Here is a 21849-nt window from a genome sequence, read left to right on the forward strand (position 1 = left end):
GCAGCCTGCGGGGAAAGGAGCCGGCGGGCAGGGCGCTGGGGAAGCGCCCCTCGGGCCGCCTGTGTCCTCCAAAAACCGAGCTGTTAGCTCACCTAGAGAGAGCGTCATCCACACGGTGCGAAAGAAAATAAAAATAAAAAGGCAATCTCCGGCGTCTGAAGCAGGTGTAAAATGACAGCGGTGTGTGAGAAACGAGATCGAATTGCATTAGGAATAAAGAAGCAAGGCTTTTAAAGGCCGTGGGGTAGGAACTTTTCCGCAGGGAAGTGGAACAGGCCGGGCTGAGGCTGCTCCCCAGAGAGCACAGGGTCAAGGATTTCATCCCCCGGCTGGCGCCCTGCAGCTGCTGCCCGCACAGCACACGCTGAAAACCCTCCCTGTGGCCGATTGCCTGGATCTGCACCATAGTCAAACTAGGCACATCGAGATGTCACAATTTATACTGTAAATAGCAACTCTTACCTGCACGAAGCTGATTACCCACTGGAGTTCTCCAGTGGAAGCATCTCTAGCTGTGACTGTGTCAAAGAGACAGAGAGAACCTCATCTGACATGTTTTTGTACTGGTTTAATTAAAGCGCCCCAAGTACATAGCTTTGGACTGTCAAGCAGGCAGGGATTTTGGTTTTTAGCAGTGTAACAGTAAGTAATAAATTGGAATAATTTTCCAATTTTTTTCAATATATCAGTTGTGATATCAAAGCAAGGTAACATTCAACAGTAAAAGATAAGGCTAACTATACTTTTCCTACCTCGAGTAGCTGCATACACTGCTGTTGCAAAGACTATTTCGTAGTTACTCTGACAGACCTCAAACAGCAAGTACAACAAATGCACATTCACTTGTTCAAAACACAGAAGGGTTGGGGTACTTTCTCAGACATTTGAGCATACCAGTTCGTTAGGCTCAGACATGCTGAGATCAACACTGTTTTTTGATCTTTTTCTGGTGAGCTTTGTTCCAGGTTTTGGGTACTTTTCCTTGCTATGAATGACCTGGATATACTGGTCATTGCTGCTGTTCTGTGGATCACTGCTGGATTCTATGGAAATAGAATCAGATTCTGTTAGAGATTGCTCCAGCTTTTGCTTTGATTTTGGTTTCACACGTGGCTCTGGATAGTTCAGGTGCACTTTCTTGTAAGCATATGGAGGCCTGTCCAGGTCTAGCTCAAAACCATCGTCCCAGGATTTGTAATGCACTCTGGCTACATCCTTGGCCATAAGAACAGGGCCATCAGCACGTTCCCCAATGTAAAATCGTGGTGCTGGACGAAGATCAGACAGTGAGCGAGGGCGATGGGATATGTTAATGAGTTGTCTCGCAAGTTCCTCTTCATCCTCCTCATCTTCACTGGGATGAGGGGAATACATCTGGTGTGGTGTTCGAACCACGTATCTTCTGACATTGCGTGGATACAACTCAATGATATCTCCCGCTTCGTCCTTTCTTAAGTGCCTTTGGAGTCGGGAGGTGGAACGGAGTGATTTTTTGCGGGACTCATTTTCATTAACAAGAAAATACCTGGTAGTGTATGGTCTACGCCCTACGAAAACAGGAGCCCGTGCCCCAAGGGCATCCAGATTTACCTGCCGAATGCTTTTTCTGAAAAGAGGCTCGGAATGAACATCTTCAGTGTGCTTTTTTAAAGTCACTGGTGTGTAGGGCTTTGTTTTACAGAGCTCACTTGCACTTCCATGCACAACGCTTGGGTACCTTTACAAAGGAGAAGAAAAAGGAAGGAAAGATTGAGATACATGCTTATTTCACAATGTAATTAAAAGGTATAAAAAATTTGTTTGCTCTGGAAATCAAACACTAGATTGTAAGGGTGGAGATTACAGAATCTCCCTTATTCCAAATTTTTAGGACCAGTCTGAGAAACCTACCCTAGAAACTGGATGTATTTGTGGTTCCCTGGGAAAAGGCAGCAGACACTTGACCTCTCAAGTTACACTCCCATTCTCTTTTCTTATTATTCTGAGAAATGTTCTTTACCTAATAACTTGGAAAAAACCCAAAAGATAGCTTAAAGCATCAGTCTGTTGATGTCCAAAACCGGTTGTTCTACAACTAGTGCACACGCACTCTGCAAAGAGTTCCTTTTCTCCTCTGTGTGTCTTCTTCACCCAAAACGTACCCTGCCAAACTATTTTAGTTATATACCTGAGGGAAAGCTTAGCATTCACTTTGTCTTGAGTTGTGTGTGAACTCTGACTACATCATTTCAAAAGTTTTTAATCCTGTCTCATTTAAGGAAGAGAGTTAGGGAGGTGGTGTCACCTGCAATCTGAATGATACCCATGAATGAATCTGCTTTTAAAAAATTCTTCAGTTGTTTTACTGCCCTAGGCACTCTGAATGCACAGCTGTTTTGTAAACAAACACAGGTACATCATAGAGCTGCTGGAAAAAAAATGCCATTTGAAAACCCAAGCAGTCTTGCCTGTTTGTCATATGGTCATTTCTTGGTTTCTGTATACTTGATGCTGAGGGAGCTGGTGTTAAAGATGTTGAAGTTGTGGGAGTTGCGTTGGCAGGTCTTGCAACATCAGTTGAGGGCACAGTTTGGGGCACAGACTGAGAAATAGTTTGTATTCTGGTGCCTTTGCTCACGGGAGATTCAAAGTTCAGGACACTGCCATTCTTTCGGGGAGTTGAGGACCGAACTGAAGACTCCTGGCTGATAATATCACTTTCTTGTTCTGGTCTCTTGTCATTCCCTTCCAGATTTTGGATTCTGGCTAGAAAACAGAAGTTATTACATGAACTGTCCAGGTCTCTAAATTTAGAAGCTGCCATGTAAATGCATTAGCTCAAATTCACCCTTCAGTCCGGGGATCCAATGCTCACAGAACCCGATTGTGTTCAGGAAAGAGAACCTGGTGTCACCCTGGGACACATGGCAATAAAGAGGTGGATTGGCATACTATGATACGTGGCAGATGCAGGAACGGGAAACAGAAAAAAACCACTGAACTTTGCACTGTAGCGTTCCAAAGTGGGCAAAAACCAATAGCTCCTCAGGAGCCCCGGTTTAGTTCACCACAATCAGTATGAAGGTTTGTACACCACAACCAATATGACGGTGGCTCCGGTGACTGTGCTGGTCACAGCCAAAAAGATTAATCTGGCCTTCTTCCAACTAGGACACATACCTCATTGCCCTTAGTAGTCACTCCTGATCACTATATTGCCGTACATTAGGTATTTCACTGGACAGCTGTAGGGAGGTCACAGCAGCCCCTTAAGATCAAGACATAAGGCTACTGCATCATGTCTTCTCTTTGGCTTGGCAAATTTTTACTTGTTCCTTTCACTGGGAGCTATTAGGACAGCACTCTTTCTGTATTTTCTCATTTAAGTATAAACTGCACACCTTGTCTTTCAGTGCTTCCAAGACTAAGTCAAACTGAGCTCAAAAAACATTTAAAAGGAGAACTGTACAGGAAATACAGTTTTTAAAATGCTGTTGAATATGTATAAGAAATCAAAATGGTTTTGCATCCATATGTTTATTAATAGTAGCATTTCTAAAGCTCACCACACTTACCTACTGCCATCTGAACCACCTTTTTCTTATCCTCGGTTCTTTCCTAAAATACATACAGAAGAATAAGCAGCGGTAAATTATTATGGATTAGAAAGTAAATCCACTGCTATGTAAGGATGAAAAATACGAGATTGGCTTTACATGGTGAAACACTGGAAATGACCGTAGAGATTTAATTAACCTAGTATTTACTGAAAACTCGCAAAATTACGTGTAAAAAATACTTTGTGCTCTACTTACTGTTTGGATCTTCATTCTCAGTTGATTGTTGGTGAATTTTAAGGATCTAGCAATACTTTGTAGGTAATAGATTAGCATGCTAGAAGTGAAAGAGGTGTATTATGAGTCACTTCAAACATTCTTGACAGCTTTCTCTTTGAGGGTTTACAGGTCATCAAAATGATATACAGGTTCAGTTGCTGCTTTGTAGCATTTCCTTTATACCATGATAATGGATCACAGCCTTTTTTAAGCAAACATACATGAAAAAGAAACGACACTGAAAACAGATTTAACAGCAGTACGAGTTGTGTTTTTTGCAGGTCTTTCCATTGTGCATGTAACCCTGGTTGCATTTCCAGCTTTTTGCTGTTTAAATTCTGAACATGCTCAGAATGAAAATTTTAGTAAATATTTTCTCAACTTTTTTTACCCAGTCCAAGGTTACAGACCAGAGGCACCAGAATTAGAGCTGAGTTTGCACACTGATACCAGTGTGGCTTTGTTGACCTGCTGCAGTAAGACCTTGTTTGCACTGGCACAGCCAACATCAGATCTGGCCTGACGTAATGGATTGCACTGGCTTTCAGATGAAGTAAAGTCTTATAGCTAGACTTCATATAACAAACATTTACGTAAGTGCTTAGCCATTAATAGATTTACTTAAATCTGTAAATATGTTCATATTTACATGGATAGGACCTTACAGGAAAAAGTTACAAATAGGAAGTATTGCTTCAGTCTTTCTGATTTGCCTGAAAAGTCCACTGGTGGGACAAACTGTGCACTTGTCTGTAGTTTACGGGGAAAAAAATGATACAAAGGTATATGCAAGACAAATGATACTTCATAGAACAAAGTGGATTTCAAACAGCTGAAAGCAAATATTAATTTCCAGCTGTAAACCATTATTTAGAAGCTAGAGTAAGAAAAGGCTTCCACTGGAAAGTCTGCAGCAAGTTATATTACATTAACACTTAAGAGCAGACCTTCGTAATTGATTTTTCTTGTCAGAAATCAGGATGACTGAGTAGCTTCTTTAAATGATAGACTGAGCCCTGTTCACAGTCATAAACTGAACTAATGACCATGAGGAAGTGGAAAATTAATTTCTGGGGAGCTCTTGAAAGATTTTAGAACTTCCTGGAATCAGCAGCACTGCAAAACTTGGCACAGTGTAGTGAACTTGCTAAAACACAGTACTTGAACTTGCTAAAACACAGTACCCCAGAACAAGAAATTCCTTTTGAACATGTGATGATAGTCTTTTTAACATACTCTTATTCCTGTCTGATCCATATACCATATATTCAAGAAGGTGAGGGTTTTTTTTTTCAGATACGCTTAATAATGTTACAATAATACAGTTTAATTCTTCAGTATCAACAGTTGACTCTCCAGAGTCAGTGTTAATACAATCAGTTCAACCTGCCTGTGAAAACCAAAGTACTTACAATAAAAGTAGTAGTGCAGGGAGGACAACTACAGGACTGCTGATATAAGTAATCACTGTGTTGAACCATGTGGGGAAATCATTTTGAATTGTTTCAGAAACAATATCATATATTTTTTCTTGTCCACTACAGGAGAGCAAAAAAGTAAAGAATGGAAAGACAAGTTATAAGAAATCCTAGGTACAGCAATTTGTTAAGCAGTGATGCACTAAATAAACAAGGAGTTTCACCCAAAATTACTTTGAAACAGTACATTGAAAAATAAAATAAAATTAAAAGTAAAATAAAATTAAAAGCAACTTCTTTATTATTTCAACAACTTTACCAAAGCCAAAAAGTATTGGCCAGGTTTGGAGGGTGCTTGAAATGAGACACAAGATGGTGATGCATGCTAGATTCCTCTGTGATACATTATGTGATGTAAATATAAAATAACAGAGCCACGTATATAAAGCAAAATATTGAGCCTCACTCAGAACGTTGACATATTCACCTAATCACACTTAAACTGGAAAATAGTGGCAGAAGAAAACCATTTTCCTATCTATCAACTTTTTTTTTTAAGCAGTAATTTGAGTATTATTGAACCAGATGAATTTATTGTGAAAGAGTGAAAAACAGTATTTGCAATTTTTATTAGTCCACTATAACTTACCTGAAGGGGCCACAGCTCAAAGATGGCTTATACCGGGCAATAGCAAAAATTGTTGGTAACATGCATAAGAACAACATGAAGAGCAACATGGCCAAGTAGAAATTATTGGATCTGCAAGAGGTGTAATGTGTTTCAGATTACATTAATCAGAGAGAACAACAGAGGCAACATAAAAGGTGCAAGTCTGTGTCTACCAAACAGGTTCAAGGTCTACGTTTCTGAAAGATCAAAATCCTTCTAATCAAAATCACTAGACAGTCTGAACAGAGCTGGTTTAAACAGACTCCTAATGTTCGAAATCCTATTTGTGCTGCTTTCCAGATGCCACTGCTGCAGCCGGAGAATGGTTTATAACACCCTTCTATAAACACTGACCTTACTGCCTGGTTGTGTTGGGGAAGAACAACAGTGGCAGATGTTGATTCACCTTTAAAACATGTTAGAAATAACTGATTCTTAAGAATTAAAGGTGCCCTAAATTATTTCCGTTTTGAACAAATAATTAAGATATTTATAGTGATAGAGGAAAATGGGATAACCTGTTGTGCGACGCAATAGACAAAAGCAGATACTTCATAGCTTTCAAAGAAAGAAACATTAAGAAATAGGACTTGCAGCAGTTAATGCATGCAGGTTATTGTGCTCAATCAGATTTCTGTGGAAATAAAGCATTTATGTTAGGCCACATATACTGGCCTAGGAATATTCCCTGACAGATTTTTTGGTCCTTGTGTATCTTTGACTAACTCGGCTTTACAAACCCTCCAGTTTCTCAGTAACTATGTTGTTGGTTTTCTCTTTTTCGCAAACCTTTTCTATCAGTATTGCTGTCAAGTATGTCAGCTTTCAGAGCTAAAATCTCCTGTCATTTTGTTCCTATGCACAGAAGACATTCCCATTGTCTGCCTTTGATTTATTCTTTATCTTTTGTTCTTATTTTGACTAACCGAGATGCTCTGAAAACCTGCTGATGTGGTACATTACACGTTAACACAGCCCAGCTCCTCAGGTACATGAGTCCAATTAACTTGAGAACATTGAATGCTGGTAAGCAAGGTGAAAAGAAAGCTCCCATCCTGGAAAAATAATATCATGTCAGTGTTCAGCATTGGCAAAAGCCATTTTAATAGCTAAAGAACGTATGAAAAAATAACAGGTAAACAACAGCTCACTATCAACAGACAGTGTCTTCTTATAATGAAGTATAAAAGACTGCATTAGCAATATCCCACTTGAGTAGGTTTCACTGGAAATCATCAGATTGACTTAGTGATCAGCCAACAATGGACAAGAAAAATTGCTTATGTACTACATACCATATCATTCCTTGGTTGTAGACCAAATGTAATACATTCTCAGCAATTTTGAATTCTCCATATTCTGGCTACAAGAAACACGGTGCAGGATAAATACGTTGTATTAATCTTTTTTTTTGTTTTTTTTAGAACATTTATCAGAAGCATTTGACTGAAGCAGTTTGCAAACAGCACATAGCCTGAAACATCCAGATCAAATGCTGGCTTTTGGCAGGCAGTGGAAACGCAGTAAAACTGACCCTGCAGCGAGGGATTAAACAATCTAATTCCTCTCCTTCACTTTAGTTAGGGACAAAGAACAGCCTTTCACACCGACAGTTTCTTCCTAACCAAATGTTACTCGCTGTAGTTTTCTTAAAGGGCTACATGCTTTTGGTTATTGTTTCTTGGACCACTACATTGTGGGGAACAACTCCGTGCCCTGTGTCTCATCTTTGACTCTGGCACTGCTCCATTTTTGGGAAAGATGAATTTTTTTTGTATCATAGCTATGGGAGTAAGCTTGAGAAAAACTTCCCATTTAAGCCTTTACTCCTTTACAATTTAAACTTGGTGTGAGCTGGGCCTTTATAGCTGTGTGCTACCAAGAAATTATTTATTGTTGAAAGGCTTTAAAGATTTACAGTACTACATCTTCAGCAACTTAGTTTGATAAAATAAAGACTGTACTTACAAACTTGCTTTCTAGATCCCAGCACCAGCAATCACTTAAATACCGGACACACAGTCCACGGAAAAAATCAATTAGCAGGATGCTTGCGACTGTGAAAATCATGTCGATAATTGAGAGCTTTAGCATCTCCTGAAATACATATTGTTCACACATAGTGAGTCATTCTGGAACAAATGGACTGCATATGGCTCTTTTGTATTTGTACTTGTATTTTGGCTCAAACTTTGCATCCTAATAAAATACAATTTGAATATAGAAATTATTTCCTTTTAAGCTTTTCCTGCTTGACTTTTCCCTTACTTGTCTTTGTTCTAGCAAGAACAAATATGATCAAGCTTCCAGTGTCCCATTATTGCTTGCAGTAATAAAACCCTTCTGACCATTCTGAAAATTTATCTAGATAAACCGAAATGGGTTGTTTTTTATATTGTACCCAATCCTTTCTTATACTGGCTGTTGTAATATTTGCTAAGTACTTCACGATGTGAAATGCTTATTTTTCCTACAAAACCAAAACTCAATGGCAGTAGGATCATCAAGCCACTTGTTTAGTGCTTACAAATGAATGCAGTTATCCTGTGTTTAATTGAGCTTTAGAAACGTACAATTAAATAGAAAATACTCAGTTACGAATATCTCTAGCCCATGCTGGGGAAAAAACAGAGAAATCCCATGAACACCAACTGAAAAATTTGCTGATGACTGTGCAGTAGGGAGAGGAGCATATAAGACTAGAAGTCAGGCAAATAAACCTATGAGGGATCTTGCGCTCCAGATGATCAAACAAGACCTTTAATATTGCTCACTTCTTACAAACTAACAGCATTGTGAAACCTTTTGTTGGCGTCCTCTTTGTCTCCGAAGAAGTGAAAAACACTTGATTCGGTGGAATGAATAGAGACTTCAGAGATACTGTACTGATGAGTAAAAGCACAATCTCATGCTTGTCTTGGGTCTGCATCTCCATCTCTGCAGGAAGCAATCTGAATCTGCACAGGCTGCATGTTACCGCTCATACATTTTTATAGTCGTGTTTTTCTGTATGAGTTTAATAGGATGTATCTTATTATAATAGGATCTGTGTCACACATCTCTAGATATCTGCCTGTGCAGAGCTGAAGACAGACTGAATCCTGGCAAAAGAACACTTGTACAACACTAAACATGTTGTAAACACTGAACAAAAACCAAAGCTTGTATCTGTGGCCATATCACTTTCTGTAGCCTTTACTCCTCCTATCCAATCCTTAGCTAAATTCTAGAATTTATTAAAAAAATACCTCTGTAATTGAACACAGCCCAACATGATTCTAATTTTTTGTCAGCTATGGATTAGGAATAAGTTGATGATATAGTAAAACAATTACGTACTTGACCAACATATGTCTCCCAGCATTGATCCTGTGGGTTCTGGGTGTTAAGGGAAGCTGTTTCGTTAACCAGCGGGTCAGAGATCGTCAAGCCTTGAGTGCGACTCTCTTCTAATGTGACAATGCTGTTTCTCTTAATTTGTACATCAGGAATAGTTGTAGATAAATTATCATCTTTAGAAAGAGTTTTGGTTGCTAAGAAGGTGGTAGAATTACTTGCATTGTTGTTAACGTCAGAGTCCTGAAATAATAAGTGTCCTGAAAGCTACTTTTTCAATTGTACATATATGCAGATTTCTGTACCTTTTACAACATACACAACTAGAGGCATTTCTTCATGCAGCAGTTAGGTGACTCTTAAGTTACTGTCCATGTATGGAGTCAGATGGCACTTGTAAGGACAATAATGAAAATTGATTTTAGGTAACTAGAAATATTTGGCCTGAAGTGATTTTTTTTTTCAAATAGTTAAGCAATGCACAGAAATCTATTTATTGTGTTACATGAGCAATCAAACTGATCCTAAAAAACTACGAGTAGTTGTACATGAACAATAAAAACTAAACTTTACAATCTTATCAAAATGTAATATGTTTTAATCAATTTCAAAAAAAAATTTCATTTGATTTAATATATTATCACAATAAAAGAAATTCTATCTATAAAGTCTACTAGCTTTACACATCAGAAAACATCAAGTTAAACTTACAGTGACACTCATACTGTCCACCTTATCCAGGAGAGCAATGATTAAACTGTACAGGTTTCCCAGGTATAAAACAAGGACCCTGAAAACAACAAGAATAAGATATGGGTTATCAGCGTTGTTATTCCATCAGCTTTTCATACGTTCTCCATTTTGGCTGGACTAAAATGTGATGAGAACACATCTTTCTTCCTCCTCCCTTTCTTCCGACATATTTTCTACACTACGTAGTGCCTATACCTGGCAAGCTGGAAGCGAAGAGTGGTCCTTGGGTGGTACATCTCCAGAGCTGCCACAAGTTCAAAAGCAGAGGGTGCAATCATTGTAATCAGTGACACCACTACGCTTACCTACAGAACAGAAAGACAGCATTTTCGTAGCTTATTATGTAGATCTTCTGTGGTATCTTGAGTGCTGATTGAAATACTGCTGATGCTCACATTCTGGTGGTTGCTCTTCTTGGAGAAGATGCTTAAATAGCTATTATTGACATTAGTAATAACAGTAGTTTTGCCCCAAAATTACAGATCTGGAATACCTCTCAGGAATCTTTTCTCCAGGCATTGTAGCTTTGAAATTACTACTTTATTAATTAAAATAAAAACATAAAATGTGGGAAACAGAAGCTATCATCTTCCTCTGAAATGGATGAGTAACTTCTCCATACCTATTCACCTCCTGCTCTCCGGTAGCCACTCACTCCTCTGGATGGAAATATTCAAAAAACATTCAGTATCCCCCAGCTGACATCCTTAGCTGTTGTCAGAGCTGATTCCTTTCTAGACTCTTGGCCCAGGGTTCGCTCAGCTCAATCACGGGCACAAAAGTAGATTTGTAAGCGACAGGAAAGTTTATGCTTTGCCTTCACAAAACAGGGGCCAGATAGAACTGCAGTCTCTGTGAAGTGAGGACCTGCAACATGCTCTTCCCGACGCACCTTGATGCGGAGCAGAGGGAGTAAGTGGGCGAAAATAGGTCCAGGTAACGGCTGCTCCAGCCACTTATTCTTCATTTTTTCTGGCTCATCTCTTGTGATTTACACCTCAGTGCAAACTTTTGCTACAGAGAGCCCTGAGAAAATAATCCTGCTTCTAACACAGGGGCACAATAAAGACAGCGTACCTCATTTTTTTCCCAAAGAGTCAATTCCTTTTTGGTGCGCTCTAACCTTTGGGATCGATCCACGACAAAGTAGATGATGTAAATACTTCCAGCAAGTGAGAGAAGCACGAGGATGTTTGCAATAATTCTTAAGCTTATAGTCACTGCCCTGGAAAAATAATTAAAAAAAAGACACAGCCAGTACAGTAGATTGTCTTATGACACGAGGGGTCTTTTCTAACATGGTTTTTAGAGGTATTAGACAAGCAGATTAGCACTGCTATCTGCATTGAAACAGTGCTTTGAAAAGTATCTATTATCTTATATACATACAAGTTTTTGCTTTTCTTCTTTTCCTGTTCTTCCAATATAGCTTCCTTGAAAGAAACACAGCATTATCATTTGAATAGCATTCAGCAAAAATAAAGCACATATCTTTCACAGACGGTATCAGGTATACTAATAAAAAACTTGGCATCCTGAAACTGCAAGTAGATAAACACCTGTCTGTCCTGCATACCTTTTTAGGAGTGCTAAGTGAACTTAAATAGTCAAGGAAATTTCTGAGAAATACACAGTAATCAAGTACATGTGCACTTTCAGTCATGCAAGTTCAACGAGGTACAACCAGAGCTTTATACTACCAGGCAAAACGTGCCTGTGGAATCCATGTGTCAGTAATATAATACAGAACTGTAAAAAGTTATCCTCAGTCACTGCAATAAATAAATACCATAGCTTATGAATTGTCCTTTAATAGTTTGAAGTAATTTTGTTCAATGTCTTAATGAGAATATACCAAATTTGGGAAATAAATTACTTTTGATGAAAACCACATCTGTTCTTTAATTCTAAATGGAAAACATCCGTATTTAAAGCAATTTTCTAATGTTGAGAGAGCTGTAAGATGTCTCTGGATCATTTGTTATAAAGATATAAAATAAATTAGTATTTTCACATTGTTAACATGAATTTGATTTTATTACTTAATGAAGTTGCATGCCAGGCAAATGTTTCTAATGGTCTAACTCCTTGTCACACATGCGGTGGCATTACATAAAACTTTGCCAAAGAACAACATAATGGCCTTGCTGAGGCAGAATAACAGTTTCAGCGAGTATGATGTGACTGCGATATCATCCCTCCCCTAGGCAAACAAATCTCTCAAGAAATACCAAAACAATAAGAAGTGCAAGGGAATGAGAGGAAAAACTTATATACTTTACAGGTTAACAACAAATCAGCTCTGCATAATCTGAAGGTCAGTTACTTACCCTGATGCTATTAACTATGGCGGCAGCTTTGCTCTCTGCAGCCTCGGGGTTTCCTATTAAATAGTCCCAAGCACAGAACAGCCTCCAACAGAAAGTGTAATTTTCATCGGAGGCGCTTGCTAAACTCATTCTTGAGTTCTTTGCCATTCTGTAGAAAAAAATAACAAATGTTCAACTGTTGTTAATGCGTGAAGATGAGTGTGAAGGAAATCACTGCCTGGGTTCATAGTTTTCAGCTGTCTACATCTTTAGAACTACCAAAAGTTAGCAGCAATTAGTGGTGGGGTTGGCAGCTTTCTGAAGAAAATAAACCAGGGTGAGGTCCAGAGCATGAACTTCACTTTTATTCTAGTGCAGAAGTGATTCACGGTGGAAGGGCATTTTGATATTTACATTCTTTATAACTGACGAATAAATCTCACTAGAGCTGTGAAGTTAAACATCTTAATAACAGTATCTTCCAGCTGGATTCTACTTGGAGATTGTAAAATTTAAATTTGTCTGTTATTGTGAATACAAAGCTAATTTGGCAACACTAGTGATCATGCACAAGATCTGTTTGTTTTCTGTATTGTTTTCACCTCAAAATATATGTTATTGACAAACAACAACCCAGTGCCATTTTACAGACCTTGGAAAAAAGCAAGAAAACTCCACCTACACATCTCAGATAGGCAAGGGGGCAAAATATTGCAACGTGTGAGAAATGAAATGAAGATTAATGGCTTATGACAGAAAGGGCATCCAAAAGGACAATGTTAGAAGGGGAACAGTAAGCACCTAAGCAGAATCAGTGAGCTAAGTCAGAAGAAGAACTAATTATATCCAGAAACTGCAAATGTGTTGATTAGTGCCAAACATATCAGTGACCCTTAGCAAAAACCAGCAGGTAGAATAAAAATAAATGAAACACAAAGGTTGAGCTTCAAAACTGGGAATTATTACAGGCAGTGCTAAAAATGTCTCTGGACTGCACTGTTGGATAAATAGGTATCCAGAAGGGAAAGGAAAGGAAATCAGGAGAGGATAGAGTGACCTTGCCCCTCTCCAAGCATTGCACAGTCCTGGATTTATGGTCAGCACCGAGTCTTGCTCTCTCCACTAAGGAACTCCTACTCTTGGCCCTTCAACAGCAAAGAAATTAAGCGTATGCTCAGGAAAGCCACATAGCGGCTGAAACAACATGGATGGTATTACATCTAGGATGGAATTTTTATATTTGTATTTCAATAGATGAGAATGATAATGCTGAAAGAATTGCACTTAAAATACATTTTTTCTCATAGCAGTATTTTTAGTGGGAAAGAGGAAACCAGAAAGGAGGTTAATGAACAGATCTTACGCTATAGAAGCACAAAGCACACAGATCGTCTTCTGTACTGCCCTCCTTTTATAGACTGGGAAACTGAAGAAAGTGTGAATTAATTAAGCAAGAACTAGCTAGAATTTACCTCAGTCTGCCTCCCTGATATTAGCAGACTTGAACAGATTAACGGAACTGTGCAGAATAAATACAGAGGAAGTGGGATAAATAGACCATTAACTATTGCCTGAACATATAACCTAAGAAGAGCAATAAATGAGAAGTCTTACTTTTTTAAGAGAATGATGAAGCTATAAGCAAACACTGCCATTCCAACGAGGAAGTAGGCAAGAGGCAGCCGATATCCAGCTTTCCCAATCTTCCTGTCACGACCGTAGTAGCCATAAAACAAAACCGAGTACTGGAGGTAACCCTGCAAAGACCAGAGCTCGTAAGTAAGAAGAGCAAGTAATGATTACAACAGAGCAACGACAAGCAAAGCAATAAAGAGTAGGTTTAGTCTTGCCCCCAGTGACCAGATGGTGTCCAGGTCTTGAGCAGATGCGATATGCTCCTTGGGGATGGTCTTGCTGACTGTGCTGCCGAACGGTGCTCCCACCAGTAGCTGGGAAAGAGAGAGAAGGTCTCAGAAGACGTGCGAGCCCGCCTGACCCAGGGCTGTGCAGCGGAAGCCACTGAGAGCTGCCCACACAAATGGTTCTGTCGGAATAGAAAGTCTTGGGTCGGTCCTAAACTAGAAACCCCGTGTGAAAACCTGCATTCGTTTTTCACTAAATCAGATGGAGGTTTTGCTGTGAGTGGCCTACCTATGAGGAAATCTGATGCTCTATTGGCATCTTCCAAATCACTGAGAAATGAAAAGAGAGATAGCTTTAAAAGTTATGTTTGTATTAATTTAAGCATTTTTTAAGTTAAAAATGCCAGTGTTTGATCTCAAAATGGTGTTTCAAGCTTAAATTTACTTTTCTTTTAAAAAAAGTATTTTTGCTCATGAAGGCAAATGCCTTTTTATCTCGCCGTTCACTTTTTTGTTTTGGAGGTACTGTTTTTTTAGTTCAGCCAATGAGAAGAAAAATCTGATATTCTCATGTTTTCTGATAGTGTTATTAAAGCACAGGTTAGGTGAGGCTAAATAATATTTATGAATATCTTCACATTAAACAGCCTTACTTGCATGCAAGAACTAAACGAAGTTGTGTGTTCTGATCTTCCAGAAAATTATTTCTAATTGACAGATTTGGAGAGGGATGTTGTGTTTTTCTGCTTGTAAACAACAGTAACAGGACTTCAGTGTATAAACACCAGCTACAGCTTTTAGGATTTGGTTTTCCATTTTAGTAATCTGATACAAACGTATTCTATAAAAGCATTAGTACCATGTTGACAGAATACCACGTCTAACACTAATAGCAAAAATCTCTTATCCTTGGGCAGAAAAAAAGCCCTCTTAATAGGGAAACTTACTTCAAATCATTCATTTTAAATAGTACATTTAAAGCCGATGTATGTCCTTAAGTGTGGCATTTGTTTAATTCCGGAAAGAAAGTGCAACAATAAGCACTTTTTTGTAAATATTAACAACGCATTCTTACCTCTGGTAAGACTACAAATGCTCCTGTCATTATGGTGAGTACAATATTGATCCCAAATAACCATCTCAAGAAGATGAAGTAAGAGGCAACTCCAGACCCAAAATGACCTTAAACCACAAAAAATAGTTATCTGAGCTACACAGTCTATAAAAGCTCATATCATTTATACATGAGGTATTATTTGAATAACAAAGCAAAAGAAAAACCTTTTTTTATGCAGGGTAAAGAACAAAGCAGCAAAAAATCTTAACATGTCATTGAGGAAAATGTAATTTCAACACAAACTCTGTTGGGGACTTCTCATGGTTACCAGCAGGATTTACAGCAGAAGCTGCTAAGCTGGGTGACATCATGCACCCATTTTCCTTTACCACTGAAGCACAGACGTATGACCTGGCTGCTGATGCCATCTTAAGGGCTGCTTTAATTCAGTTTAAAGTCACCAGGGCTGGTGACACAGGCTACTGCCATGCTTAGCCCTAGGCAGGTCTGGGGATGTTGGCCCCAGGATGCTGCCCCATGGAATGGGATAAACTCTGACCAAGTCTTGCTGCATTTTCAGAATCACAGTGGGACAAGTCTGACTTTTAAAAAGGTTACCCACAACTAAGACCTTAAATGAGACCTGTGCAGTGTCTAAGGCGCGAGGGAAAAGAGGAAAAAGCAAAGTTTCAAATGAAAAAATCGGTGCTGAAAGTTTGCATTTAACTCTTTGACAAATATTATTTCATAGAATCATAGAATGGCCTAGGCTGGAAGGGACCTTAGAGATCATTTTAATCCAACCTCCATATTACAGGCAGGGACGTCTCTCAACTAGATCAGGCAACACATGGGGACCGAACAGGGATTTATTATTCAATACCATTAAATCTTTATACTTACTCTCGATTTTCTTTATTCTCATTTCCCAAGGAATAAAGATTACCACAAAATTATATGCAAGCCGAATAAACTTCCTCCAAAGCTGAGACAAAAAAGCAGAGAAACGGGAAACATGACACTTCTGAATGTAAAAAACTCCAAACAACATAGTATTTCTGCTCATGTCTCTTCCATTTTGAATCACCAGAAACATTACAAACATTAATTACTAAGATCTTGGAGCATGTGAATGGGCAGGGTGAGCTAAAGCAATCCTGGTGGGTTTTAGAATCACACAAAACGTAGGGGGCACAGGTGTCCTTGACTCTGCTTAGCAGCAAAGATGAGACAGAACTCCCTTTATACACTTCTGAGGGCACGGTCAGGAGCCACCAAGCTACATTTTTTACACATAAGGACCTTGAGGAACCACTAGAAGGAAGCCAACGTGTACCATTCCCTGTCACCCTCTCCTCTCTTAGAAGACAAATAAGCATTTTTGTTCAGCAGCAGCAAATTCAACTAATGTATTCTCAGCTCTGTGTATTACAGCTGACACCTGCAGAAAACCTGTCGCTGTATTTTGTAGAGTCTTTATTCAACATCTGTTTTTTCACACTGTCAAAGGAAAAGCTTCTTCCTGCACACAGTGGGATGTGCACATGCATGTGGGAGAAGAAACAAAATCTGCATATGCAAAATTGAGTGCGTTTTCCCATTTGTTGAATTAAAGCTATAACTTTACATCAACAGTCAAATGATTGTATATCATACATTATACAGTATTTTTAGTACAGCTAGATATTGATAAAACCCCACTATATTTTAGGCAGCAGCAGTGTTAATATTATACCATGTAATCTAATCTTGTAAACCAAAACAGGAATAACTAACATTTTAATTACTGAATATATCATCAATCTTTTTGGACAAAGTTAATTAATTTTTATGGTAGTATGGGTATTTTATTGCATGAATGGAAAGCATTTTAATTAAATAAAGAAATTATAGATGCCATGAATTGCGTGAGAATTGCAGGGATTGCTACTTTCATTTGAAAGCAGGATTCACAAAGCTGAGAAAGAAATCAGGTAGCTTGTACCAGTTGTACTGCAGATTTACACACTCCGTGTGGGAGTAGTATTTGGTAGAATTATAGTAAAATAGCTCTTATCTCTTTTCCTGACTACTGCATACCTGAGCAAATAATTTATATTCCTAGAATACAGAGTACGGACATCAGGCATTAATTGCAAATAGAAAAAATATACAAAGAAAACATTAAATAATTGAACTGAAAAGAAAAAATCAGTGTCAAAACAGTAAAAGATCTTTTGACCACGATTTATGTAAAGAATAATATGAGTGGACAGTCCAATTACGAACCGTGTGTATTTTGCCAAATTTAAAACTTATTTTAAAACATACACATTTTACAGCCAAATTATGTTCTTAGCACGTGTGCAACCATTGAGTTATTAATTTTGATGATGGAGTGCTTGTTTTGCTGTGCTACAATTTTTGTCTTCTTGATCACCGTACGATTTTCTGAGAAAATACATTAAAATAAAGCCTTTCCAATGAAAAAAAATGCAGTTCATTCTCTTGCATTTGCTGAATTTAGCCCTAATGTAAAGACTGTCTTCCTTAATTTGTGCTAGGAGAAAAGAATACAATTCCCCTACACATAAAGATTGGTGCTAATTAACTGCAGAGTTATATCCCCATGCTGAGTATCTTCAAATACACACAAACAGAAGTAATTAGATTAGATACAAACTTTTATTCATTGTGAACTCTAAGATGAAAGCTTCCTTTTTTTTTTTTCTAGCAAGGGGAATATAAACAAGTAATGAGTCCAATCTCTGATTTACTGACATGTATTGCAGACCATTAGCAGTTCTCTTTCTAGGTAACATCCTAGTTCCACTCAAGTCAAAGACTAAACCTGGTATTTTATTTAACAGCATTTTTTTTACTTCCACTGCATTTGCCACACACACAAAGGCAGAATAAATTAAAAAGTAGTACTTTTAATCTTTGCTATGGGCTGACATAACAGAACAACAGATATATATGAAGCCTTTTGCTTGTTCATGTGAAAAAAAATGCCTGGTGTTCTATTTTACTGCCACAACTCTGCCTCTCAGAATTAAGATAAGTGACACATTAAAAGTCTGCTCATTAAGTGACAAAAACATTCTTGGCTGCTTAGATGACCGAAGATCTCTTCTCTGTTGGTTGCGTATTAGGGACAACTTCCTACATGCTATCGATCTCCAGAAATTAGGAGCAGGGTCTGTTTTCAGTGGTGTAAGTAGATTTGCTATGATTAGATTCAAATTATTTGAATATTATGCAAGCAAAAACCTTCTTTAACATTGTATTTACTATAAGCTATTTTAGGATTGCCTTCGAAACTAAGAGATAGACACATTTTTCATACTAAACTATTGAACTGTGGCCCCAGAGTCTGGTGAAATAGCTCTTCAGAGAATACTGACATTGTGTTGTTGGTATCTCATTCCCATCACCCCCTCTAGCAGGCATCAATATTTGTAGATTATTTCAGAAGGAAGCTTATACTGTGTTAATAGAAGGCCATTCATCCCTCAACAGATCAAATTAGTCTGAAAAAAATGTAATTACTAAATTAACAACGGGGCGGGGGAGGAAAAGCAAAAAGATTTCAATTGTTTTTCCTCCCTCTACAGAGCTTCTAAGCTGGAGATAAGGACTACATAGCAAACAGACACTTCTGTAAATGAAAACTGCAAATGATTTTTTCATATAGGAAAGAGCTGTAATTTAAGAAAAAGCAGCCATACCTCTGCACCTGCAGCTTGGTAACCTCGTGTTCTAGTGAGCCTCCCTTCATACTTCAGCACAATCTCCTTTGCCTGTCTGCATGAGAAGGTTGAAGTTCATTTTACATTAATCCCTTTATTCTGCAAAAGTAGAACTAGCAAAATTGTCAAATGGCCTGAAATAGAGTCATGAACTGTCTCGCCATAAAAATCCTTATCCAGGCAAAGCTTTTTTCTTCTCCTATTGAGGTTTTTACTGATACTTTAAAACCACTGAGAATTTTGTCTGAGAAAACTCAGCATTGAAAACTTAGACTGCAGGGAGAGCTTTCTGTTCCTCTAATGTTTTTCTCTGTCCTTTTAATTGAAAGTCTTTAAGTATAAAATAGCGCAACCCAAATGGGCAAAATAAAAAGATACCCTTTACCGTCTGGTTAATCTCACATTGATACCAACACCTCTTCTGCAAATACCTCGCAGCTCTTGTAAGATGCAAACAGATGCATATTCATCTGGTCCTACACAGTCTTTTGTGTCAGCAGAAAGTGGATGGGGACCACCAAAATCTCATCAACAGGAGCAGGTAGGCAAGTCACAGACTCTGCCTAAAAGAAGAAAATCTCTCTGCTTCTGAGATTACACAGGGGCTCTGCTGCTGGTAGGGATTCCCTATGACTGAAATGCCATCCTAGTATCATACAAGGTTTTAAGAGAAAGGTGCCAGAAAAGAAAACTAGAGCAAGCCCCAAACAGATTGCGCTGTGATGGGTGGCCCAAAGAGTTAGGCACTCACTTTCATTGGAAATTTGGAATTATTAATATAAAAATCACAATGGTAAGACATGAAATGTTATTACTACACTGAACATACCTTTAAAACTTTACAAGTGTCCAGAATTTACTACCATTTACAATTTATTACCTGAAGATTATGACCAGCTTCTGTTCTCATACTGTGCAATCATTGTGTCCAATTACCTTGAAAATGGCAAGTTGTTTTCTCCTCTTTGGGACAGAGTGCAACAATTCAGCTTAAAAACGTATTAGTGAGCATTACCAACAGCCTTTCCATAGACCACTGAGTAGTTGACACACTGGTTAATGGTTAATAGCCAAAACGTGATTTCTTGCTCTCTTTTCAGTACAGTGACCAAGAGAGGCACAGGCACGCACAGGGGCAGCTTCACCTGCAGACGTTCTGCCCCGAGGCTGCTGCCTTCAGCCAGCTCTCATGTCCTGTCAGAGCATCCTCACGGCATGCTCTCCTAGCAGCTCTTAATCATTTCTGTGCACAATCCCTTCCAGTTCACGCTGAAAAGCTCCTGAGAGGCTGGAAGCACTGTCACAGTCAGTGAGCCTGAAAAGCCTTTGTGCAAACACCTCTACCTGAGTGCCCTCAGCTTTCGCCTCATCGGCCACGGCCGGCAGCGGATGTTGGACATAATCTCCTTCTGGTATTGGATGTTCTGAAAGATCTGCTCTGGGTCATGGCTCTCAGCCTTTTCTTCACTGATATCGTCGTCCGAGTTGCTGGCAGCCCAGGACACACCCGACGAGAGGGAAAACAAGACAAGTTATTCCCATTCAGATCCTCAGCAAACTCTTGGTTTTCAGAGGATCCAACTTATTAGAGCACTATAACGTCAGTAAGCTAGGAAACTCACATGACCTTATTGTTTTAAAGTTGATGAATAATTTGGATGATTTCCCCATCTCCAGGATGTTCTTCTCCCCACCGCTTGCTGCTCAGTCATAAATTATTCCCACTCCCAACCACGAATCCCAGTCTTTCCTCCCTGAGCATTTCCAGCCATACAGTTTGTACATGATGCTAGGAAGGCACTCTGTATATTTTTCTGGAACAAAGTGCTGTCTAAACATTTCCAGCAAGAGCACTTAACATTCATTTATTTGCCACACGGTGTTGGCCTTTTATTTTGATTGTAATAATGATAAAATATTTTCTTGTTAGAATGGGGAGAACAGATGCTTAGATTGTTGTCACCCTTTGTGCTGTCCCCTGCTGCGAGGGATGGGAAAGTAGGACTGCACACTAAAAATTATTTGTCCCTGTAAAAAAAACCCCATGTGCTTTGATACAAATTTCTGTGGATGATTATTAAATCATCTTTTCTGATGCTGTGACGACATTTGCTAAGCTACAGCTCCCACAGTTCCATGTTTGAAACAGCGTACGTGTATGAAACAGCTGCAATATTCAGTCTTGCAGAGGTTTATGTGTAAAAAATCTGTGGTGACTGTTTCCCCCTGAATGAAGAGATCTGAAATACTGCAACAACCACTAGGAAGGTTTCTAATTGTACTGCCACGTACTTGTTGGGAAAGTTCCCTGCAGTTTTGCTGAAAAAGCAACACCTTTAAATCACTTAGAAATAAATCATAACCTAAACCATACCTTGTAAAAACATTCAGAGGACACATTTTGTCAGACCACTGATCCATCAGTCTACAGTCCTGACCCCTCAGTCATGGGGAGCATTCAAGGGAAATGTATAATTTCCTATCCTGCTATACCCTGAACTACAATAATGGAGTTACACTGTTTTATGTACAGTGTTCATGCTGTGGTACAAAACATGAGTTTGGTGAAAAAAAAAAAAAAGAAAAAAAAACCAACAAAAGGTTTTAAATACATCTAATTCCAGAGAGAAGAGTGCTTTTTCTCATGCTCCGTTCCATGTTACCACACTGTGTCCCACTGAAAAGACAAGGTCCCATACTTCTATGCTAGATAAGGCAGACCTGCACTTCAGGAGGGAGGAGGGTCTCTTACCTGTGGGGTGGCTCCTGGTAGGTGTAGATGCCGGCGTGTCGCTTCGCTGTTCGATACTTCTTGCCGGACTTGGCAGTTTTCACCGCAGCCGAGCCCGTTGCTGCTGCCATGGTGGCAGCTGCTGCCCCGGCCCGGGGGAACTCCGC

The 21849-nt window shown here is 38.9% G+C and overlaps 1 protein-coding gene across 1 annotated transcript; it reads right to left on the bottom strand.

The window, feature by feature from the left end:
- Window positions 1-876: 876 nt before the first annotated feature.
- TMC3 (transmembrane channel-like 3) lies at window positions 877-21813 on the bottom strand. Its single transcript, XM_009866072.1, has 22 exons — window positions 21704-21813; window positions 20296-20439; window positions 18931-19006; window positions 16124-16205; window positions 15239-15345; window positions 14152-14250; window positions 13916-14058; window positions 12323-12470; window positions 11382-11425; window positions 11070-11217; window positions 10188-10297; window positions 9951-10029; window positions 9243-9506; window positions 7872-8000; window positions 7199-7266; window positions 6830-6958; window positions 5883-5993; window positions 5228-5353; window positions 3795-3873; window positions 3555-3597; window positions 2448-2745; window positions 877-1717 (listed from the first exon to the last, which is right to left on the bottom strand). Exons 1-22 carry the CDS (start codon window positions 21811-21813, stop codon window positions 877-879), a joined length of 3378 nt encoding a protein of 1125 aa, XP_009864374.1.
- Window positions 21814-21849: the final 36 nt, after the last annotated feature.

The sequence above is a fragment of the Apaloderma vittatum genome, unplaced genomic scaffold (assembly GCF_000703405.1).
Source record: "Apaloderma vittatum isolate BGI_N311 unplaced genomic scaffold, ASM70340v1 scaffold43063, whole genome shotgun sequence".
Taxonomy (NCBI): Eukaryota; Metazoa; Chordata; class Aves; order Trogoniformes; family Trogonidae; genus Apaloderma; species Apaloderma vittatum.